Below are 21,258 nucleotides of genomic sequence, written 5' to 3'. Positions count from 1 at the left end.
TTCTGTGACACTGTGATGCAATCAAACAGGCAACTTTAGGACCCAGTGAGAGACACCCAGGGGGCGCGGCAATATTTTTAATCTGACCACAGAACCAGTTAACTTACTCTTGCTTCCTCTAAGACAGATCACACGTTCCCTCATAATAGTTCCTTGATGTGAGAGTTGCAATAGAGAAGTACTCTGTGCTGCAACAACAGACGTGCCACCATCCTGAACCCAAGCCTTGGAGACCCTAATCTATGACTTGTGGATGAAGACCTTTGTGTTATGACATGCCTGTGAAAGGTACCCTATCCCAGGCAGTGTACAGCTAGCCATGGAGCATCAGGCGTGGATACTGAGAAGCTTATTGGCCCAGCTGGAGAGTCAGGAGACTGTGGACAAGGACGCACCAAGTGGCATTGCTGGGGAGTTTGCGGTGGGTCAAGTGTTATGTTCCTTTTGTTGAAGTACTGTTGTGCGTTGCATCGTAGATGAAGCCTCCACATAGCCGAGGCATCCGAAACCGTGTCATAATTGCTATGTTTATTTATGCTAAATGAAATGACAGATAGCAAGAGGGAAGGTTAATAGTTTTACAGACTTTACGACTTTTCACAAAAGGCATCATGTTCGGGGAAGTAATATGCTGCTATTATTATAACGGTTTATGCCACTTTTGTGCTTCCTCTTTGGACTGACGCTTGCCACTGAAGGCGCATGAACAAGGAAGACCCATAGGCAAATTCGTTTATATCAAAAAACTAAATAACAGATATCATTCAGTTAGTCAGTCATTGTTATTATTATGTTATTATTATTATCAGTGTTGTATACAACAATGCATGTACAGTCACGCACAAGTGCATGTATACGCACTAAAATAAATCTCCTTCAGATGTCTTGAGTCCAAGGATGACATCATCTGTGGGTTGCTACCATGGTGATCAGTGACATACCTGTGCCTGAGGACAGCACTGTGTGCTTCACATGCTTCCCTTCTGCTGTCATTCTGCTACCACTCCATAGGAAGGGGTCTATTGCATCACTTCCTTTGAGAACAAAAAGCACTCTGTGGCAGCGCAGATGGTCTGCAAGGCCTTTAGCAGACTGTTGGAACTGCAAGAACTGGCCTCTGAACAAATAGGCCAGTGTCTTAACAAATCCTGTAAGCATGGACGTGCGATGACTTCAAACCTTCCGCACAGTAAATTCCAGATGGAAATCCTCACCGTTTTTATGCCATCTTGTCAGTATCTAGTAAAGTGAGTCATAGATTCTGGTCATCGGTGGTTGAATCACATAAAAACTGACCATTTGTGACCATTGTTCAAATGCAATTCACATGCAATTCGCCAGCCATTAGCCTCTCTTTTTCCTGACTCTCCAGTGAGACTGAACAACTATGAAAATATCATAATACAAATGCGCCTCAACCATCATAGATTCGTGTCTCAGCAGTAAGGTGGTGATAAATAGTTATCTATGACATGAAAGCATTGAAAGGCATATAACTCCCAATATGAAAAGTATGGTTTTGTTTTAATATATAACATGAATCTATTAATTTGCCCTAAAGAAGCCCTTCACAGAAACTCATGAGACTTTGTTAAATAAAAGTTGAGTAAACCTAATTTAGGCGTGCTTATTGTACACTAGTTTATATCCTTGCATGTATCACCTCAACAAGCCACGCTACATGTTAGAATATTATATTCCATCAGAGAAACAGTTTTATCCCATTTGCACCTGTTCTGTTATGTAAATGAGCAGTATATCAGGTTACAATTATACTTCTGTGGAACACATCATAATAGTGTGAAAAAGAGCAGGCATCAGACTAAAGTACACCCTACAAAGAAAACAAGTAAGTAAGCAAGTACACATAAAACTGGAGGCATTTCATAACGTAAGGCAATCTATCTAACACAGCAGCACAACTATCAAATAACAACTCAAAATTACCATGGAGTTTATACCTAACCGCTCTGTGACAGTCTCAATAATACAATATATTCTGTATTTTACCCACCGCAGACACATTCTTAAAGCGACTTGCTTATCAGCAGTGTATAATTTGTCTGAAAAGCATGTTCCTTTGCACTGTATGCAGTGAGAAAAAAGTCTGCAAACAATTATGACCAAAATGCTGTCATTGAATGGTATGTGTTGTATTTTTTTCAGAGGTTAAAAAACCAGTCAACTAAGTACCGCACTGACAAGACCTACCCCTCCAAGACAGCAGAAAAGCAGGAAAACATCAAGAAGAACCGATACAAGGACATTGTTCCCTGTAAGCTTTGCTCAAGGCAGATTTGTGAAACTTTCGGCTTACTTCTGCATGAGACAATAAATATAATTCTGCATCTGATTAAGTGTCAGATAAGATATGACTAAGAAAGGATGACTCCCTATATTCATACATCTTGCAGATTAATGCTGAACATAAACGTAGATTGATCAAACAGTCAAGGGCTTACAGTGTTATGTGTTGCATGAGTGAATGTGAGTAAATACATTTTTATGTGTATGATGAACCTGAAATTATGAAAAGTGATACTGGTAAGCTAGAAAATGTGTTTTCTTCTAGGTTAATAATGTTGTACAAGTGTGACTAATTCTGTTAATAGATCATGATTGATTTATTTTGTAAAAACATTTTATGATTTGACAATGTGGAATATGTTGTATCTCTAGTATCTAGTAAAAAATACAAAAACCAACATGTTTTATTCTATTTCTCTGTATTGGGTGTGAAAAGGTACAGCTCAGTGACTCCTGTTATGTGCGACATTCATATTATAACTACATATTCCTCTCATTTTAGTTGACCACAGCAGAGTAAAGCTCACTCTTCTCACAGCTAAAAATGACGCAGACTACATCAACGCCAGTTTTATCAAGGTACATTAAGAACGTCCTTGCAAGCGGAATCCTTTTTATGCATACAAATTACATTTTTGGCAAATGTAACATTTATATAACTTATGTGGTTTGTGCAAATGTGACTAACATCCTCTGACTCTTGACTATAAGCTGTGTTTTGTATGCAGGGAGTGTCAGGATCCAGGGCCTACATCGCTACTCAAGGTCCTCTGCCTCACACATTACTGGACTTCTTGAGGATGATTTGGGAGTACAACATAATGGTATGACCTGTCTTTCATTTGTGGACATAACAAGGTGTTTTAGCACATAACATTCCTCTCAAAACAACTATTAGCATGCTTATCAAAAGAGCTCTTTGACTACATAAACGGACCTTCTGAACTCCCCCACCCCCCAGTTAAAGATGTGTTCATTTTATATTTTTTAATTCTTATTGTCTTGTTTGGCTCTAGGTCGTAGTCATGGCCTGTCGAGAATTTGAAATGGGAAAGGTGACACCATTTTCTTGGTTTCCTCATTCCACTTCTGTGTTCCATAATTTGTATATCTTCAAGACTTCTGCATTTTGTGTGTCACTTTGCCTTCAGTTTGGCGTGGTTTTGTAAACCACTGCTCTGTATCATTGTATGTGTTGGTTTTAAAGTGTAGATTCAATAGATTTTTGTGTAAAAAGTAAAATGTGAAAAACACTGCACTTTCTTTACTCCTTTTGTAGAAAAAGTGTGAGCGATACTGGCCACAAAAAGAAGAACAGCCATTTGTTTGTGAGCCTTTTACAGTTTACTGTGTGAGTATTTTTATTCTCACTGTTGCACTTCCTACTTTTTTGGGTTCCTAGAACTGTTCTATAACATATGCTCACATCACTTCACATTTACACACTTTTTTAAACAGCAAGACTGAGTACTAAGCTTAAAGATGCACTGCTGTCTTTTTTATTTTACAGGATTCTGAGGTAAACAAAGGTGATTATCTGACAAGGACGTTACGGGTGACTTATCATAACGTAAGTATTGTTTACACCCTGACTGTGAGAATAACTCTCAGGGAAATTCTCCTGAGACAAGCAAGAGATTATCAGATGACATGTTGTTAGCTGCTACAAAGACTAGAGCAGTTGTTGAAAATCTCAAAATGAATGTGGTCATATTTGACATTTTGAGACAGGCTCTACTAACATCTGCTAGAATCATTTTATCTATTTAAATCTTCAACTACCACAATGACACAAACAGTAGCAAAAAGTGTGGCAACTGTGTTTTGAACTGATTAATGACTTTGTTATAACATTTGTTCTGACAAAAAGCTTGCATTGAAAAATGCTTTTATTTTTTCCAGTGTAGCCGAACTTTGACACAGCTGCACTATGTCAACTGGCCAGATCATGGTGTACCAGACTCCATCCCTCCCATTTTACAAATGTTGCATGAGATGCGTTCCCATCAAGACCATGATGACATCCCCATCTGCATCCACTGCAGGTTAGGCCTCAATAGAAAAAATGATCTTCATCCATTTATTATGAATAATTTTCGGCCTGTTTCAGCCTGTTCTCAGTATATAAATAATTGAATAACTTTTTTAGTGATGAGAACTGCCATGACAAATATCAGTCGGGCAGTCCGGAATGGTTAACACAATTTGTCATACGACACTAATAGAAAAAAGCATTTGGTTGGAAAGGCTTTTGACTGGTTCCACGCTGATTTAACTGGAAGACAGTTCTTTGTTGGTTAACATGTTTCATAGTAGTTATCACATTTTAAATGGTTTTCCACAGGACTCAGTCCACTATCCTCACTGTACATGCTCTCACTGGGCCAAATTAAACAACAACATGATGTGAAAGTTTATAGCTATGTGGACAACACACAGAGACAGTTGACTAAGAAGCCTTTTCTTATTATGGACCAAAACTGTGGAAGAGCCTGCATATGCATATTTCTCAACTTCTGTACAAAAAAAAACATGGTTTTTTTTTTATTGGACTGTTTAAATGGTTGGTTTTACAAATTTAAAGATTTTTTTTAATTGCATTTTTATGAAAAGCACTTTGAGCTGCATAATATATAAGCTACTGTATAAAAGGTGCTATACAAATAAAGTCTATAATAATAATCATTTATTATTATTACTGGATGGACAGGTTGGTTGCTATATCAGGAGATCAACTGTAGCAATACAATACATTTCTCTATTCAGTTCTAATGTGTGAAAACCATAAGGCAAGTGGTGATCACGCTGAAGAATCACACAGTTATTTGAGTTACTATGGAAACGTATTGCCTGTGGGCAGTATGTACATGTCCCCTAGTTGAGGCCTTAGAGGTTAGGCACCTCCTTTTTCTTTTTTGAGACAGGAAGTGTGCGTAGGCGGTTAGCCAACGACCCACTAGATTTAAAGTGTATGTATGGGCATTTCCCCTCGGTTTTTCCAGCACTTAAACTTTGGCTCATTTAAAACAGACATTCACCCTTTTACTTTGTTGAATGTGCCATCTCACAATGATATAGAAAATTACTTTCAGTTTGTTTTCTGTTTTTTGGAGCGTGTCGGGGGGGACTACACAATACGATAGATACAACAATAAGATAGAGACAGAAATCGATTTTGCAAATATGGACAATGCATAAAAACGTTTAAATTAGTGAGTTACTTGGAATTTATATATATATATATATATATATATATATATATTAGTGTACATTTACATATAGTTGTACTACTGGTTCCCAGTAAACGTGTCATGGCTTTTTTGTTAACTAACTACACTATATCCTTTAAGTAACAATTAAAATACTACAAAACATGCCATGCCATGACATGCCCACACTTTTTGAAGATGATGTCTTGTGAAATAGATTGTTCAGTCAGTGACATATCCAGCCTACACAGATGCCAGTCACCACACCACTGAGTAATATCAGCAATAGACAGCTGTTGAAAAAAAAATGCAGTGAAAGACTTTTCACTGGAAAATGTGATTTTGTTCTTCAACACTCAAGAGGGAAAGGAGTTGATATCACACACCTCTGATATTATACTAAACTAACCAACCCTACCACTAACTGCTTCATGTTGATTGGATCAACTTCTGTGTGAGACAGTGTCCATAAAAACTTAACATTAAAAGCTTCACCAATGTAATGTTCTGCTGTACTTTGCTTTGACACTATATCACACTGCTAGGAGTGCTTTTTAGAGGACAATCATGTGCAATAATATAAATGAGCATATTTACTAAAACTAAAACCCATTCTGTATACTGAAATGGGTTTTGACTCAAAAACTTTTTTTTATAATTTTAATTTGATCCGCAAGATAAGCCTTTAAAATAGTGGATTTGGAAATGACTGTCTGCATTTGTATAAACCTGGTTAGAGTAACCGATGGGAGCTGTTTGGGAAATGCAGTGCAAATAAGTACCAGAAAATCAAGACACTCATGACACAGTGTTTGAAAATCAGTGGTTTACAAATACTATAATGGCTGATGCCTTCTACAACTCCTCTATAATAATAATTATTTGACTAATCATATTGAAATGTCCCTCATGCTGGAGATGAGCTGAGTGGTTAAAATGTGACTTTTTGCTGCTGTGATTGTAGTGCTGGCTGTGGTAGAACAGGAGCCCTGTGTGTGATTGATTACACTTGGAATCTCCTGAAGAAACAGGTGAGCTATTCCTGCTGCAGTACCTTTTACACTTTCATTATCTAAAGTCAGATTAAAGTACAGAACAAGCTGTATTGTGCTGATGTGTGTGCTTGTTTTTAGATGATCACGCTGGATTTCAATATCTATGACTTAGTTCAAAATATGAGGACCCAGAGGCCCTCCCTGGTTCAAACCAAGGTACTTGCTGTTTTCTTTTGTTTTAACAAGCAGAACCACATTTCAGGCAATTCTTCATGTCAGCTTTTCCCTCTATCACAGATCTTTTAATGATTTGTGTTGTGCGTCATGCCCCAAGGCTATGTCATCTAACAGAGCAGGTTTTTGTTGTTTAACCTCAGGAACAATACGAGCTGGTCTACAGAACCATCAAGTTACTGTTTGAGAGATATCTGCAGTCCATGGATGCACAGACCTGCAGAAATGAGGTGAGCAACCAGGAACACTCCCTTGCGAATGAGTAAAAGTACATAGAGACAATGGAAATGTACAATACGTGCTCCACCAACACCAACTGACAAGCACAACCATCACAACCAGAAAAGCAGAAACAACAGCAGTGGCAGGCTTTTTTGTGGTTTCAGTAGCATTGATAGAGAATGCAGTCACGTGATCTCAGTGGAAAATAATCATATTGTAGAATGGGTAATTCAAAAATGAAATATGAAGGTTACTGCAGTCCTTAGCTAAACTCTTAACAGGAAGTTAATGATTTGTTCAAATGCAAGGGCCTCTTTTTTTACATACATAAAATATTGCACACACCATGATACTAAATGTTAGGCAAAACTCATATTTGCCAAGCATTAATATACATCAAATATCATATCAAAAGCTGTTAACCCACACTATCCTGTCAATCTGGCCAGGTGACAATGGTCCCATCAACTAATACCCCTGACACTGAAAGCGCGCTCTCTGACCTGAGTGAGGAGTTGGATTTGCTTCCACAGTTCCAGCACCTCCTTGATGAGGAAAGCGATGTTTTTCCCCAGTACCACACTCCCCTGCATTCTGCTTCAGAAAATCTCATTGCCTTGAGAGAGAAGGACATGCAGTGGGACGACCGACAATGGCACCTGCTCCAGAGCTTTCCTGAGGATCTGGCCTTCACCCAGGACCTGCAGGAGGGACCCACGACCTCACCCAAACTGGTGCATATCAGCCAGAGAAGCCCTGAAGCGGAGGAGAAGATACAGGAACGCGATGACGTACCATTCCTGAACCCTCCACCTTCACCAGCTGTGGCATCAGCCATTTGTCTGATGGTGGAAGACCCTTACTTCGATGCTCCATTGAGTTCCCCTTCATCAGAGGAAGTGCCAGTGGACTCTGAAGATGCCAAACAATGGACAGTTAGCCCTATCTTCAACACACCCTCATTGTTTTTGAATGACCAGACTCTAGAGCTTAGCTCTCCTGCTTCAGGTAAATGGTCATATTTGTTCCTGTGTTAGTCTTAAAGAACACAGTTTCTACAACCACAGGCTAGCAGAATTTAATTTAGTATATATTTGTATTAATTGATGTGCATTTTGTAGGTACTGTAGAAGCTGAAACAGATGAGGAGGTACCTCCTCCCCTGCCTCTACGAACCCCTGAATCATATGTACTAGATGTGGATGCAGGTTGGTGTTCTCAGTGTGTATAAAAGTCTGGAATATAAAAAACTATCAGCTTCTATGAGGCTTACCCAGAGCATATTCCTCACTTCATTAGGTTTATTATATCAGTTCCAATTTTGCAGTCTCTGATCATCCAGTTATACTGTAAACATTAAAATCCTCTTATTTTAATCTTGCTATGTGCTAAGATATTCTTCACAGAATCTACAGTACGTTACATTACATTATGTTACGATTTTGTCTCCCAGAGCAATCAGATCCTTGTGAAAGGTTAATGGTTATCATTCCACCCAATGCTGCTGCTGAGACTGTCAGGGAGTTGCAAGGTGAGAAAACAAGTGGAAAATCTGAACCTCTTAAATTTTGTAGCACGCTCAATTATCATTTTCTTTTAGTGCCACAGATCTTAAGATGACTAATACCATTATTTTTTCAGTGTACTTTAATCTCTGCAATTATATTGTCAAACTCGGGGCAACTCTTTAATTACCAGCAGTGAAATGGAAATACTGTGTACAATATACATAAAAAACTACAATACTTATTTCCATATTCCCAGGTAGCCCCCCCTCACCTGTCCCCCCACTTCCAGAGAGAACCCCAGAATCATTTGAGTTGGCTCTTGATCAAGGTGACTTCATAATATCATAAATTACAATCCTTTAAACAATAAACAAAAAATGTAATTGATCAATTGATTCTTAATTTTTGCCTTTCAGCTCCTGTGGAGCAGAAGTTAGAGGTCACGACAGCAGTGAACCTGAACAGAATAGGAATGTCTTCAGAATGGTGTGGTAACTCAAAGCCAGCTGCAACTGCATCTCTGAATGAGACAACACCTTGGGTGAGGAGTAAGGTAAGAAATAACGTCTCCTCACTGGCTGATGCGTGTCTTGACCTGACCTTTGAGTTTGAAAGATAAATTGAATGATGAAGTGCGTGTATTCACATGATTTGTGCCCAAAATGAAGTCTGCACCTGTTTGAAAACATCGCCGGACAATAGAGAATGTGGTTGATGCCTAAAGCATAAATTATAAAATGGTAGCTTAAATAATAGGACATTTAAACCTCTTTAAAAAAGCTAAATTTATACTCAAACTGATGGGTTTCTAAAACCAGTTTGTAGAAACATACTGTAATATGACAGTCTAAGTATTAAAAATATTATGGCAGTTATGTAACAGCAATATACTTCTCCTTCTTGTAGAGTCTGAGAGCAAAAATGACCTTCACAGGTAAGATCTTTATAATGACACAATGTTTAGAACCAATTTATATATTGACTGGCTAATAATTAAGCAAGCTGGCAATGCAATAAATTATGGTGTGTAATAATATGGTGATCAATTAAAACTTTTTGTAACATGTATGTCATTACCAGGTTATGTACCTGTTTTTAACCATTCTGCCAGTTATTATAAAATGACTACATGTCCAATTCAATTTTATTTATATGGCGCCAAATCACAACAACAGTTATCTCACAGCACTTTTCATAAAAGAGCAGGTCTAGACCATACTCTGTGATGTTATTTACAGAAGCCGAACAATCCCCACCAAGAGCAAGCACTAGGCGACAGAGGCAAGGACTTCCTTAAAACTTCCTTTTAAGAGGCAGAAACCTCGAGCAGAACCATGGCTCAGGGTGGGCGGCCATCTGCCTCGACTGGTTGGGGGTGAAGGAGAGAGAAAGAGAGAGAGAGAGAGAGAGACATAAAGAGGGCAAGAGAGGAACAGAGAGAAAGAGAGAGAGGGATGGAAGGAGAGAGAGAGGGTAGGGCGGCAGCCTACACAATATACACACAGAAGTACAGACAGTAAAGGTGATGTTGCTATAGACTAAATGACTAAATGAAAAATGGTACAGATATTTATAGTAATGTTAATGATTATAATAACAATAATAACAATAGGATTAGTAACAGTAGTTGCAGCAGAGGGTGTCGAGCAGGAACACGGGGGCAGCAGGTGACTCGCAACCACAGATCCAGACTCCACAGCTCCAGAGCCAGAAACACCTGCAGGAAGTGATAGGAGGAGAGAGGAGAGGGACGAGAAAGCATGTGTGATCAGTTCAATAGTATTGTCTTATGTTTGCGTTATTTTCTTTCTCTATGTCTAGTACCAGTAACACATCCTGATCTTACAACAACAATTTCAGACCTCCACCCTTACTGTCCACCTCTGGACCCAGTGACTCCTTTGCTGCTTCCTCAAAGTAAGCTCACCATACAGAGGGATGGAATTATGATCTAATTATGATTTGATTTTGAACTTTGTTTCGAAATTTGAGATTACCCTTGGCTTTCCAAAGGGAAATCCACAAACATTTCTGTCTATCGTTTCAAGAAGTATAAAATCACAACACACACACAAAAAACTAAACACCTGTTCTATAATAACACATCAGAAGTTACGGTTGTTTATCTTTGGTTGTGCAGCTGAGGAGAGCCTGACTCCTCCTCTTCCTGACAGAACCCCAGAGTCATTCGTCCTCAGCACAGAAGCGAGTGAGTAAATCATTGCCTCCTACAACGGAGACACACAAGTTACCTCGTGCAGCTTGTACTTGTTGTCTAAGTGAAGTGCTTTTTTCCAGCAGCTTGCAAGAAAACCCCCATCTGCCCACAGCCCTTACAAGCAACACAGCCCTCATCAAGGGTAGGCTTGTCATCTGAGTGGGATGGCAACTCTCAGCCCCAAAAATTCCTCGACGTTGTTATGAGCAGGAGCAAGGTAATGACGATCAAATAAGTCTAAAACTGGGGGTTATAGTGTGATGTCCTGAAAACAGAAAACAAACAAAAGAGTGACGCTCACTGACTCATTTTTTTATACTCCTCTCAGTGCTTTTCCATTCAGTAATGAACATGTTGAACATGATACGTTTCCATTTGGTAGGACATTAACATTTTCCTTTCAATTGTTCACCCTAGAGTGTTCGAGCTAAAAGTTCAAGACAAGGTAAGCATTTTTATCTCATGAATGAAGGCTCCTCTTCCTCTTCTGCTTTCATTTTGCTTGGCTTGGCAGTTAAAAGATAAGGCTAGAAATATTCTGTATTTCTCATATATGTATATTCCACAAAAAGACCAAAACCAACAACATGTTAATCCATCTCGTAATACTTTCTGACTTCCCCAGTGGCACTGACCCCAATCCCATTTGTTTCTACTGAAGAGTTAAGTCTTTAAAAACGGCTTTAAAGAATACTGAATCATTTCCTAAAACAGCTGGGCACTGTAATTTTAATCAAATGTTACTCAAGCAGGAGTGTAGCAGGATGGTGTGTGTGGGTTCGACTCAATTTAAACTACGGTGCTCATGTTCAAATGTCATTGGAATGATGTAGCTCAAATATGTGTTTTAATAGCTTTTAGACAACATGGTAGAGAGGAATTATCAGACTATGGCTGAAGAGATACTTTGATCAATTCATTGTTAGTTTGGTGTTTTCCTGGGATTTGTTAACAATGCTTTAGTGTAGCAGTTTAGGTCAGTGACCCAATATTTTTTTATTCATCACATGTTGCAAGTGTTGTATGTTGAGGACGTGCAAAGGCATGTAGGTTAAAATAAATAATTAGAAGGACCTATTTTCGCCACTGGGTGGCATCCTTAACCAAAACAAGAGATAAAAGCTTGATTGCTCAAATGTCAGGTTTGTTGTTTTCTTGTTCATGATTTATCTACAATTGTGCCTAAATCAGGGTACTTTATCATTGTGTTTCTAATGCAGAACCCCTCACTGCATTTCGGCAGCTCACTCCACCGTCTGTGGTCATGGCTGGAGGAGGAAGTGGTGAGTTGTCTCATACATTAAAGGGGCTGCACGCTACAAAGTAGCCTTTTTCACACATACTCTTATTTTTAGACAAACGTATACTTGATGTCAAATAACTGTAGGCCTAACACATAACACATTTAAGGCTGTGGTGACTACTAATAAGACGCCACAATACTTCCAATTATTGTTTCTCATAAAGCCTTAATGTAACAAGCACAGTGAGTTTGAAAAGGATCGCTATCAGGGCATTTTCAAATGCAGCAAATAATTTCATTTCCTATCTGTTTCTGTGTTCATCAGCACAAGTGGGACTGCATGATGTGAACCGCAGGCCCTCCCAGAACACTGATACATCAGGAAACAAATCAGACAAAAGCAACGAGAAGGGCATGTCTAGAACCAGGGTAACACATGAGCTATGCACAACAAGTTAACAGTTAAAAAGAAAAATTTGAAACAGGAGCCAACTAAATCTTGTGTTTTTGTTTCCTTTATCCAGAGTTTGAAGTTTTTTAGACCTAAACAAAAACGTAAGTGATGCTATTTTAAATTTGAGCTCAATAAGTGCACCCATGTCTAAAAGAAGAGCAGGATTAACATGTCTACAAACCATCTTTTCAGCTAAATTTGCCCCTCCACCACCTCCTACCCAATCTGTAACACCACCTGCTTCATATGGTGCATCATCTTCAGTGTTCAAATTTGGTAGGCCTGCATCTACTTTAATATGACATTTACATATCATACAGCTTTTACAACACCATTCTCATCTTCCACAGGATTTGGGAACCGTTTTGGAAAGCCAAAAGGCCCCAGGAGTTACCCTGACACCTGGTTTTGAGGCAATCTCCCCTCTCTAAAAATCAAAAATGGACCTGTTCTTCTATTGATGATCAGCATAATACATTGCATCGCTGAAAGACTTTTGAGACAATTGAAAGTTTATTGCGAGCGTGTCTTGAAAATACTGTGGAAGATCACAAGCCACGGACCTGAAAAACTCTGATAGCCGTTTCTCTTTGCATTGCACAGCACAGTAGCACCCTCAGCAAAGAACAGGAAGTGTCTTCTTACCACCTCTTATGTGTTATGTACTGTATTTTAAACATGGATCAGTGCCTCGTTGTACACCATGGACAGCCACTTGATGCCATGACTTGAATGTTTAACCAAAAACTCAGCCTCTACAATAATTTACTTGGCAAAGTAGGCAGACTGCAATGAGAAGTTTTATACTTCTTGTTTTAATGCTCAAGGCATTGCTGTTGAACTTGGCATGTGATGTGAGGAATATATTTAGTTATGTCCTGTTATGTGTGTGCATGCATGTTTTTGGCATGAAATAGGAAAACGGGTATAACATTCTACCTAGTTCATCAGCACATCGCTTTTCTGTTATAAAGGCAGACTTTAAGGCACTCAGTGCACCATGTGTGTTTTGTTTTGACGCCATAATTCACATATTCATCTGTAGCTTTTAAATGCACCATCTTTTAAAAGGATCATCAAGATACTGAAAAGGTTATCTTATGGTACAGTAAATGGAATGTATATTGAATGCATATGATGCAACTGTACAGTTAAACTTTGTTAAATACGCTGGTTTCACACAAAATTATTTATTAAAAAAATATAGAAAGTCTATTCATTCTCATTGTGTTTTTCCTTCTACTTAACAAAGACTGAATCATATCGGTACCAGATCTCTACGGTCTTTTAACTTTTCACCCAGAAAACTGACAAAAAGTAGTAAAAACTTCTCAATACAAACATTAACAACAGCAATCATTGCTTCTAGAATACACAGCATCACAACAAATATGACAAAAGGCTGATGTGACAGTATTTTAACTGTCAATTTATTTCTACATTGAGCTAGTAAGTCAAGAACGTATGACAGCCATATTTCTGACATAACAAAGTAACCATTCGTCTTCCTGAATATGATCTAGTGTGGATAAAAGGCATAATTTTCAATAACTCTACGATGTTGTAATTGTTTGCCCCTAGGTGACATGCAGATGTAGAACTCAAAAAGCAATGAGAAACATTTCTTATAAATAGAAAAACAAAACAAAAACAATATACACAAGGACTGCTTTGCCAATCCCCATTTTACCATTCTACTCCTTAACAAACACACCTCACAGTTTTAAATGAGGCTAACCGTGTACAGTACAAGGCACTAAGATGTAGTCAGTGGTAGAACACCATCACTTCCTTTATAGAAGACTGCTTGTAGAAGACTACAGAATGAAGGCCTCTGTGAGGTTCAGTAGAACTGTAAATCCTGTACTCTGATCAGAAACCTTTAAGATACTTTAGGACACATTATTTTGAAAGAAATGTGAAATACACTTCCATCTGTCACATTGCAAACCATTTACATGTTCAGTCTTGGATCATTTTGTACGAGGCCTCATTATTCCAGACTTTGCTGGAACTATGAGAAAAAAAACAATCAGCATTTGCAGTATAAATTCACACAATTGCACTGAGGAGAGTGGACACAAGCACAGAACCCTCTAGACCAGTGCCCTCATCAACCCAGTGACATTACCAGCTAAAACTAAAGGTGAGAATGAATTTAAATAAAATGAAAAATGACTTGAGTGTACTGACAAGGTTCACATATTCCCAGCTACAACAATAATATAATATTTACATATCAATTTCTGAAGACATGCTCCACACCTGAAGAAAAGATTCAGACAATTATTGCTAACTGCAATAGCCGTAATTCCTTCATCATTTAGAGGCGCTCCTATACTTAGATAATAATATTAAATATTCATCCCAGGTTACAAGCCTGTGTTCATATGTTGAGCTCAATCTTGACAAAATAAATATAATTAAAAAACAGTATCAACAGTAAGAAAAAGGGTGCTGTGTAAAATTGCATTTAATAACAAATCGCAACTTATGAAGGTGACAAAAAAGTTTTAAGTTCTTGAAGTTTAATAAGATAAGTATATGCCCCTAAATGTGTCTTTTCAATTTAAAAGAAATATTTAAAGTTGTTTTTCAAAACAAAATACTACTCATTTTGATTATTCTTTGTTTACTGGCTGTGACCAACTCAGGAAATCCAATATGAGCAGAGTATTTGATTTAAATAGCAAAGGCCCATTTTTACAGACAGTGTCCTGAATCTATGAAACAGAGTCAAATGTAGCTTCTGGGTAAGGTTAGTATATAAGCATATGTCACTGAAATGAATATAATGTCAGTATCATGCTTCCATCACGATACTTAACAATTATTCCACCTGCACATGAGTGCCACAAACTTCATCCTTCAATGACAAACCTCTGCCAAAAAACAGAAACAGCTGAGCCTTGAACATAAATTAAAAATAAAATAAAATGAAAGTATGGCAACTTATATTGTCAATTCTTTACATGATACACGCCTTTTGACAGTAGAGAGTTCCAGTTTAGTTTCAATCACATAAAAAATAGCAAAATGTGGTACGTAGTCCCATTAAATAGTATGCTTTGGCTGGAAAAAAAAAAAAACATCTGGGAACATTTTCACCAACATTTAAAGATTTAAAAAGTGTGAAGAATAATTTAATTTGAAAAGCTTCCTGATTGACACAGAGGTCTGTTTTAGTCTTCAATTCCTTAACATACACTCCTCCCACAGTGGGCAGAAAGAGAGACTGTTGGTGGTGTGGGGGTCATTTACGGAAGTGTGAAGTGTTGCTGAGAGCTTTTGGAAGGGTGGGCTCTTTTGAAGGTGTACATCCAGAGTGGACTGGCTCCAAGGAAAGGTGGGAAACCTTGTATGTCGGGGGCAAATGGGCAGATTTGGTGGGTTGTGGAGGGGCTGGCTGAGGCTCTTGGGGAGGTGTAGCGGGCCTCTGGAACTCTGGTTCGTCAGTCTTGGCCACCCCACCTTGGACGTTGTCTCCCTGTGGTCGTGCACAGGGGGTTACGGTGGCGTCAGGCCTGGCAGGAGAGGAAAAAGAGACTCGGCCTGAGGTGGGGCTGAGATCATTGGGCCGCTGCTCCTCCTCCTTGTCCTTCTCCTCTGGATGGTACTGTTTGAGGCGGATGTGCCAGGCCAGGCTGCAGACTGCAGACACCGTCTTGAACTGGTGGATGACGTTCCTCGGGATGAAGTAAATGTCATCGTCGCAGAGCTGGACACGGACATAGCGGATGCCTTCCCTCCTCAGCTGGTTGAGCTTGGCATCGTCCACCCACTGCACACACTGTATGAAGATAAACAGTGCATAGCAGTGTCATGTTTCAAATTTTAGCATTATAAGCTACCTGTATTATAATAATCAAACTAAAACATCTGTGACGTGACATACATCCTAATGGATAAATAAATACCACTTCTCACCTGAGACACTGGGGGCTCATATAGATCTAGCTGAAGCCTTTGGACAACTTCATTGAAGTCCCCAGCATGGAAACAAACTACATCTTTGGTTATCCGAGGTCGGTTATTCCTGTGACATATTACAAAAAAGCATGAAACACACAGACAGGTTGATACTCCTTCCCCTTCACATATCTTTGTGCCATTACGAAAACATGAATGAGTATTTATCGACATCTTTATTAAAACATATTAAAAGGCACTCACCATTCTCCAAAGTGCACTGCCTTTAGTACCCCTACCGCAGCAGTGCTCTGCCAGTCAAAACTCTGGCCTACATGGTCTGCATGGGCCTTAGTCCGGTCCTCAAACAGAACCTCTCTGGGTTCACTGGCCCTCGGCAGGTAGTGTAGATTTTTTATCTCATTCATGGACCTAACAAAAGGATGTGAGGATGGGAAGGGATAGCGAAAAGACAAGAAGACATGATTTCAGTATGTAGGGGCAGGGTCATAGAATCTTGTGCAATGTAATGTAAATGTATGGTGGATTGTATGATGTATGTGAGTGTAAAGTCCATATGTGTTACTGGTCTTTACTGCAGCCTCATGCAGCACTGATGCCCAAGACAAATTTCTCTCAGGGGACAATAAAGTTGATCTTAATCTTAACTTTCAAAATCACACCGAAACTCATATATTTTCATGACTATTTATATCATTTGGGTATGGAACTGTGTTTATAGATTTCATTTCCAGCTGGGGTTGTACCTGCGTCTTTTGAAAGGTGACTTGGGCATGTCAGCAGTGGGTACCATTTGTTCTCCTGGTCGCACCCACATGATGGGCCCATCGTCACTTTGAGAGCGACAGTCCAGCTTCAGACTGGATAGGGTTCCCCAAGGTAGGGTCATCTGTTACACACACACAGATATTCACACATACAGCTGTGAGTATTAGCAATGTTGTGTTCAACCAAATATCCAGAGTCAAGGTGAGAGCGGGATCCCACTTAACCTGGTACGCTTCATTTTGTTATAACCAGTTAAACATATACTGCATGTTGCTAAAACATATGGGCATATGCTTATGCTAGAATCTCAAAGATAGTATTTTTGGGATGCAACTGATGAAAAACTTAACTACAAGCCACCATATAACGACAAAATGCTGTATGTTATTTAGATTGTGTTTACAGAATTCTTATGAAAAGTAAAACAGATTGAACAGATGTTACAGCAACAGCAGTGCATGAGAGTTATTTTATGGAGTGTGGTACTTTTTATTCTTAATGAGCTTCCTGATAAAAACATACTGTATTCAACACATTAAGTGTGAGGTTTCGAGGAGGATGTACAGGATATGGATGCACTATGAGTTCAAGTCCTCCAATCAGGTGGCAGTCAGAGAAAAAACATATTGTTCCTGCTGTGACTGCCATGAAGTGGTTCAGTACCAGGCTTTTTCAGGTAAGCTAGAGTGCACATTTTTCCTTAATATGGTCCTTAGAAAAAAGATAAAAACTATATAAATTCCTCTGACCTTGAGAAAGGGTGACTCCTCCAGCATGTCAAGGAACTCTGGGAAATAGTCTCCAACTTCCTCGTCCACCGCTCCCACCAAGCTGATCTGCCTCATGGGTCCAGACCGGTACGTTCCTGAACAGTAAGTCCGGCTCACCTAGGACAGGAGGAACACCTTATGTCATACAGTGTGTCCCATTCCATATAACACACTAATTGTATACAGTATATAATACACTACATACTAATTGTCCTAGTATACGGTTTTTCCAGTTCGTATACCAAAAACCAAGTATAACCAAGTTTTTTTAGTATGCATACTGACTGTTTTGAGTACTTAATTTTGTCCCTTTTTCAGTGTGAAAACACTATAAAGTCCAAACCTGCATAGATTTAGTTATTATTATGTAATGTGTGCATTACGTGCATTAGCCTCTGTAGATATATTTACAAGACATAATTGTTAATGCTATACCACTAAAAATACAGTCACACTGATGGATTCCTTACATGCCTATGAGTGTGTCTAGCAGAGAAGTTACAGACCACCGCCTGTGAGGTTTATACTATAATATGTAGATTTCTTTTTCACAAAAGAACTCACAGCTCCCACGGTATAGTAGGTACTGCAATCATTGTAACAAAAGGTTCTAAGGCTACATGAATCTGCACAACATTATTAACCTGGTCAGTGAACAATGCTGTGATTATAATGTGTTTTCTATGCAAAGGACTACAGTATGTAGTTTTATGTACAGCACTGACCCAGTAAAGTGCAGCAGAAACAACAAGGCATTTTAGTGCAATCATTATGTTCTCAAAGCATCACTTTATTCTCTGGACTCTAGTGGTGAAATTATCAAACTAGGTCTACTTTCCCTACATGAACAGATAACCGCTGAGCTGCATGGAACCAAAGACTGTATATAAAAAGCATGGAACACAAGCAGCTCCATGAGATCTCTTTAAGAACAGGGACAACTTAGCACCAGATCAACAGTGTACTTAGGGTATTCACTTATTTTTCGGTCCTAAATGCACAGCAGTCTGCTCATTTTAATAGATTTTTTTGTTTCTTAATTTAAAATCAATTATATTTTGTATCAGTAATATAAAAGGTAACCAAAACCCATCCTTAAGTTTAGATTTCACCTTCTAAGAGGTCCTTGCCTCTCACAGTGCAACATGAGGTTACAACCCAGTGACGCCACAACAAAATTGAATATAATATAATTTATCTGTGATGGCATGCTATTCTATGCTACTGCTCTTCTATCTACTTTACTAGCTATCTAGAAAACTCATTTAACATTTAGTGGACTGCTCACAACATTTCATGATTTAAACTAGAGTTAAATTAATTATTTTATTTAATCAATGCGACGATTGAAAAGAAAAAATGAAACAGCAAAAATTCTGATAATTAATTAATAGTTGTTGGAGTTTTTTTTTTAAAACACCAAAGTTCTTCTGTCTGGGAAAACAAGCATGAAATGCAATGCCAAACCATTGTTAAAACTAGGTGGACCACTTGCCTTTTGACATACCTGAGAGTGAAAGTTGGCAATAGTAGTGGTCTCAATGTCTTTCTTGCCCAGGAGCTCCATTTTGACCGGTGTGCTGGGGAAGTTGAAGGCAAAGTAGTCCAAGAAGTCAGGTAGGTAGGCGGCTGCACTGTGCACCACTGTCAAGGCATAGGAGGCTGCACCTCTAGGCTTCTCAGCAAAGGCCAACTCCAGAAACTCCTGGGCAAAGCACTCCATCTCAGCCGGGCTTAGACAAGCTAACTCATCAGCATAGGCATGCAGAACTAATCCTCCACCATTGGCTTGCTGTTCCTCATGCATGAAGCGTCCGCACCAGGTGCCTGTTTGGAGGCAGGAACTACGGATGTAGTGGTCTTGGTGGGAGAGGAAGGGGACCTGTCCCAGTTTGAGAGCATGGAGGTAGGGTTGGTGGTTGTTGATAGCGTCTCCGCCAGGCTGGTAACTGCTTTCATGCTTCATGGTGGCGGACAGTGACAGATCAGGGAGTATGGGCAGAGTAAGATCTGCTCCAAGCCCTGCACATACAGTCTGAACAGCTTTGTTGTGCACGTATCGGACCTTCTTGGCACTGTGCTCCTCCTCGCGGTGCTTCTTCTTCTTCTTTTTCTTCTTCAGGAGGTATTCCTCCAGTGTTAAAGACTTGGCATTTCCATTGTGGGGCCTTGGCTCTACAGGTATAGAGGTAAGTAAAAGTCAGAGGGAAAGGGTACATGTAGAGAGTGGAGGGGAAGCTTCATTAATAAGCAATGGTGATTCTTAATGGCATGCTACCCACATCTCTATTGTCATGGAGCCTAAAATTATTTACACTAGACAGCAGACCACCAATTAATACGACTCTGGGGGGCATATACAGTATATCTATTTAGTTCTTTATTATGGTACTTAGTACAGTGTGCCTCTTCTGTAAGAGGTCAGGTAGAAGTTACAGAGGAGACTGAAATCTGTAATAAACAATATACTAATTTGCAGACTGTTACAGCACTAAAACCTAGTGAGTGAAAATTGTAAACCTCTTACAACTTGTCAAAGACTTGTGCTGGTCCATGGACACCACTTTGGGGAATAAATGTATTCCATCACATTTTAAATAGGGAACCCCCCTTTTGTATATATGCACAAAATAATAAAACTCACCCTTCTTTTTCTTCAGTTCAGCGTGTTTCACATTTGCCTCGGTATTTTCCTTCTTGAGCTTCAGTTTCAGGTCTTTCTCCCTATGCTTCTCTTTGAGATCCTTGGGCTTGGCCTTGACCATTTTGAGAGGCGTGAAAGTGAAGAGCGCAGGTGGCTCGGGGGGCACCGCTCGCTTCTTCTGCAGCTGCTCTGGTACCTTCCCCGGAGGAGGAGGCGGTAAAGTCGGCTGCAGGTTCTTCTTTGTGCCGTTGGTGAGGCTGTGATTGTGGTGATGGTGGTGGTGGTTGCTGTGCATGACATGTTTATCTGCGCTGAAGTTGTGGGGTTTAGGATTTTGCTGCAGCTGATGCGGCTGGTGGGTCCGGTGCTCAGCGTGTTGGTGGTGATGGAGCTTCACTTTCTTCGCTTCCTTTTCACATCTCTCCCGTTTGTCACCTGACAGCGAAAGATCCCGTTTCTTCTTTTTCTTCTCTTTAATGAATCTATCAAGACTATCCCTTAGCTTTTCTCCTTCTACTTTCGCACGAAGCAAGTCCAGTTGCGCTGCCATCTTTGCACGTACAGTACATTTAAAGGTCTCGGGATTCCTACTGCGCATGTTCAGGTAAAAATGTAGTCCTTCTGATGTTAATTTGTAGTTCATTTCAATATTTAGAGTCTGTTGCGCACGCGCACAACGTGGAACTGTGGGTTGTGTAGTCTGTTGACATTGCAAAGCTACACGGGAGTTGGGGTTTATACTATACTGAATGCGTG

General features: G+C 39.4%; 2 protein-coding genes across 4 annotated transcripts; one reads left to right on the top strand and one right to left on the bottom strand.

Moving 5' to 3' along the window:
* Window positions 1-158: 158 nt before the first annotated feature.
* On the top strand, window positions 159-13,388 carry ptpn22 (protein tyrosine phosphatase non-receptor type 22). Of its 2 annotated transcripts, none has more exons than XM_046056772.1 (26): window positions 159-421; window positions 2,167-2,275; window positions 2,810-2,886; window positions 3,036-3,131; window positions 3,324-3,362; window positions 3,587-3,658; window positions 3,818-3,877; window positions 4,210-4,352; window positions 6,481-6,547; window positions 6,650-6,727; window positions 6,889-6,975; window positions 7,417-7,975; window positions 8,089-8,175; window positions 8,421-8,498; window positions 8,732-8,803; window positions 8,892-9,028; window positions 9,382-9,409; window positions 10,297-10,392; window positions 10,616-10,684; window positions 10,777-10,910; window positions 11,111-11,138; window positions 11,914-11,976; window positions 12,262-12,365; window positions 12,461-12,491; window positions 12,583-12,666; window positions 12,741-13,388. In XM_046056772.1, exons 1-26 carry the CDS (start codon window positions 320-322, stop codon window positions 12,800-12,802), a joined length of 2,562 nt encoding a protein of 853 aa, XP_045912728.1. In that variant the 5' UTR covers window positions 159-319; the 3' UTR covers window positions 12,803-13,388. The 2 variants fall into 2 exon arrangements, with proteins under 2 accessions (XP_045912728.1, XP_045912727.1); XM_046056771.1 differs by having other exon boundaries at window positions 10,774-10,910.
* Window positions 13,389-13,564: 176 nt separating this feature from the next.
* On the bottom strand, window positions 13,565-21,194 carry LOC123975348 (lysine-specific demethylase 9). Of its 2 annotated transcripts, none has more exons than XM_046056773.1 (7): window positions 20,503-21,194; window positions 19,354-20,033; window positions 17,838-17,975; window positions 17,067-17,209; window positions 16,564-16,731; window positions 16,318-16,426; window positions 13,565-16,180 (listed from the first exon to the last, which is right to left on the bottom strand). In XM_046056773.1, exons 1-7 carry the CDS (start codon window positions 21,143-21,145, stop codon window positions 15,644-15,646), a joined length of 2,418 nt encoding a protein of 805 aa, XP_045912729.1. In that variant the 5' UTR covers window positions 21,146-21,194; the 3' UTR covers window positions 13,565-15,643. The 2 variants fall into 2 exon arrangements, with proteins under 2 accessions (XP_045912729.1, XP_045912730.1); XM_046056774.1 differs by having other exon boundaries at window positions 19,366-20,033; window positions 20,503-21,191.
* Between the last annotated feature and the right edge of the window lie 64 nt (window positions 21,195-21,258).

The sequence above is a fragment of the Micropterus dolomieu genome, linkage group LG08, assembly GCF_021292245.1.
Source record: "Micropterus dolomieu isolate WLL.071019.BEF.003 ecotype Adirondacks linkage group LG08, ASM2129224v1, whole genome shotgun sequence".
Lineage (NCBI taxonomy): Eukaryota > Metazoa > Chordata > Actinopteri > Centrarchiformes > Centrarchidae > Micropterus > Micropterus dolomieu.
This window is presented reverse-complemented; position numbering and strand designations above follow the sequence as displayed.

Excerpts from the sequence above, each read along its gene's own strand:
- ptpn22 (XM_046056771.1), top strand. The coding sequence starts at position 320 with ATGGAGCATCAGGCGTGGATACTGAGAAGCTTATTGGCCCAGCTGGAG. Across the intron at positions 6,548-6,649 it reads GGAATCTCCTGAAGAAACAG|ATGATCACGCTGGATTTCAA; the intron begins GTGAGCTATTCC and ends GCTTGTTTTTAG. Across the intron at positions 12,667-12,740 it reads ATCTTCAGTGTTCAAATTTG|GATTTGGGAACCGTTTTGGA; the intron begins GTAGGCCTGCAT and ends CATCTTCCACAG.
- LOC123975348 (XM_046056773.1), bottom strand. The coding sequence starts at position 21,145 with ATGAACTACAAATTAACATCAGAAGGACTACATTTTTACCTGAACATG. Across the intron at positions 16,427-16,563 it reads GCAGTGCACTTTGGAGAATG|GAATAACCGACCTCGGATAA; the intron begins GTGAGTGCCTTT and ends AATATGTCACAG. Across the intron at positions 16,181-16,317 it reads ATGAGCCCCCAGTGTCTCAG|TGTGTGCAGTGGGTGGACGA; the intron begins GTGAGAAGTGGT and ends ATCTTCATACAG.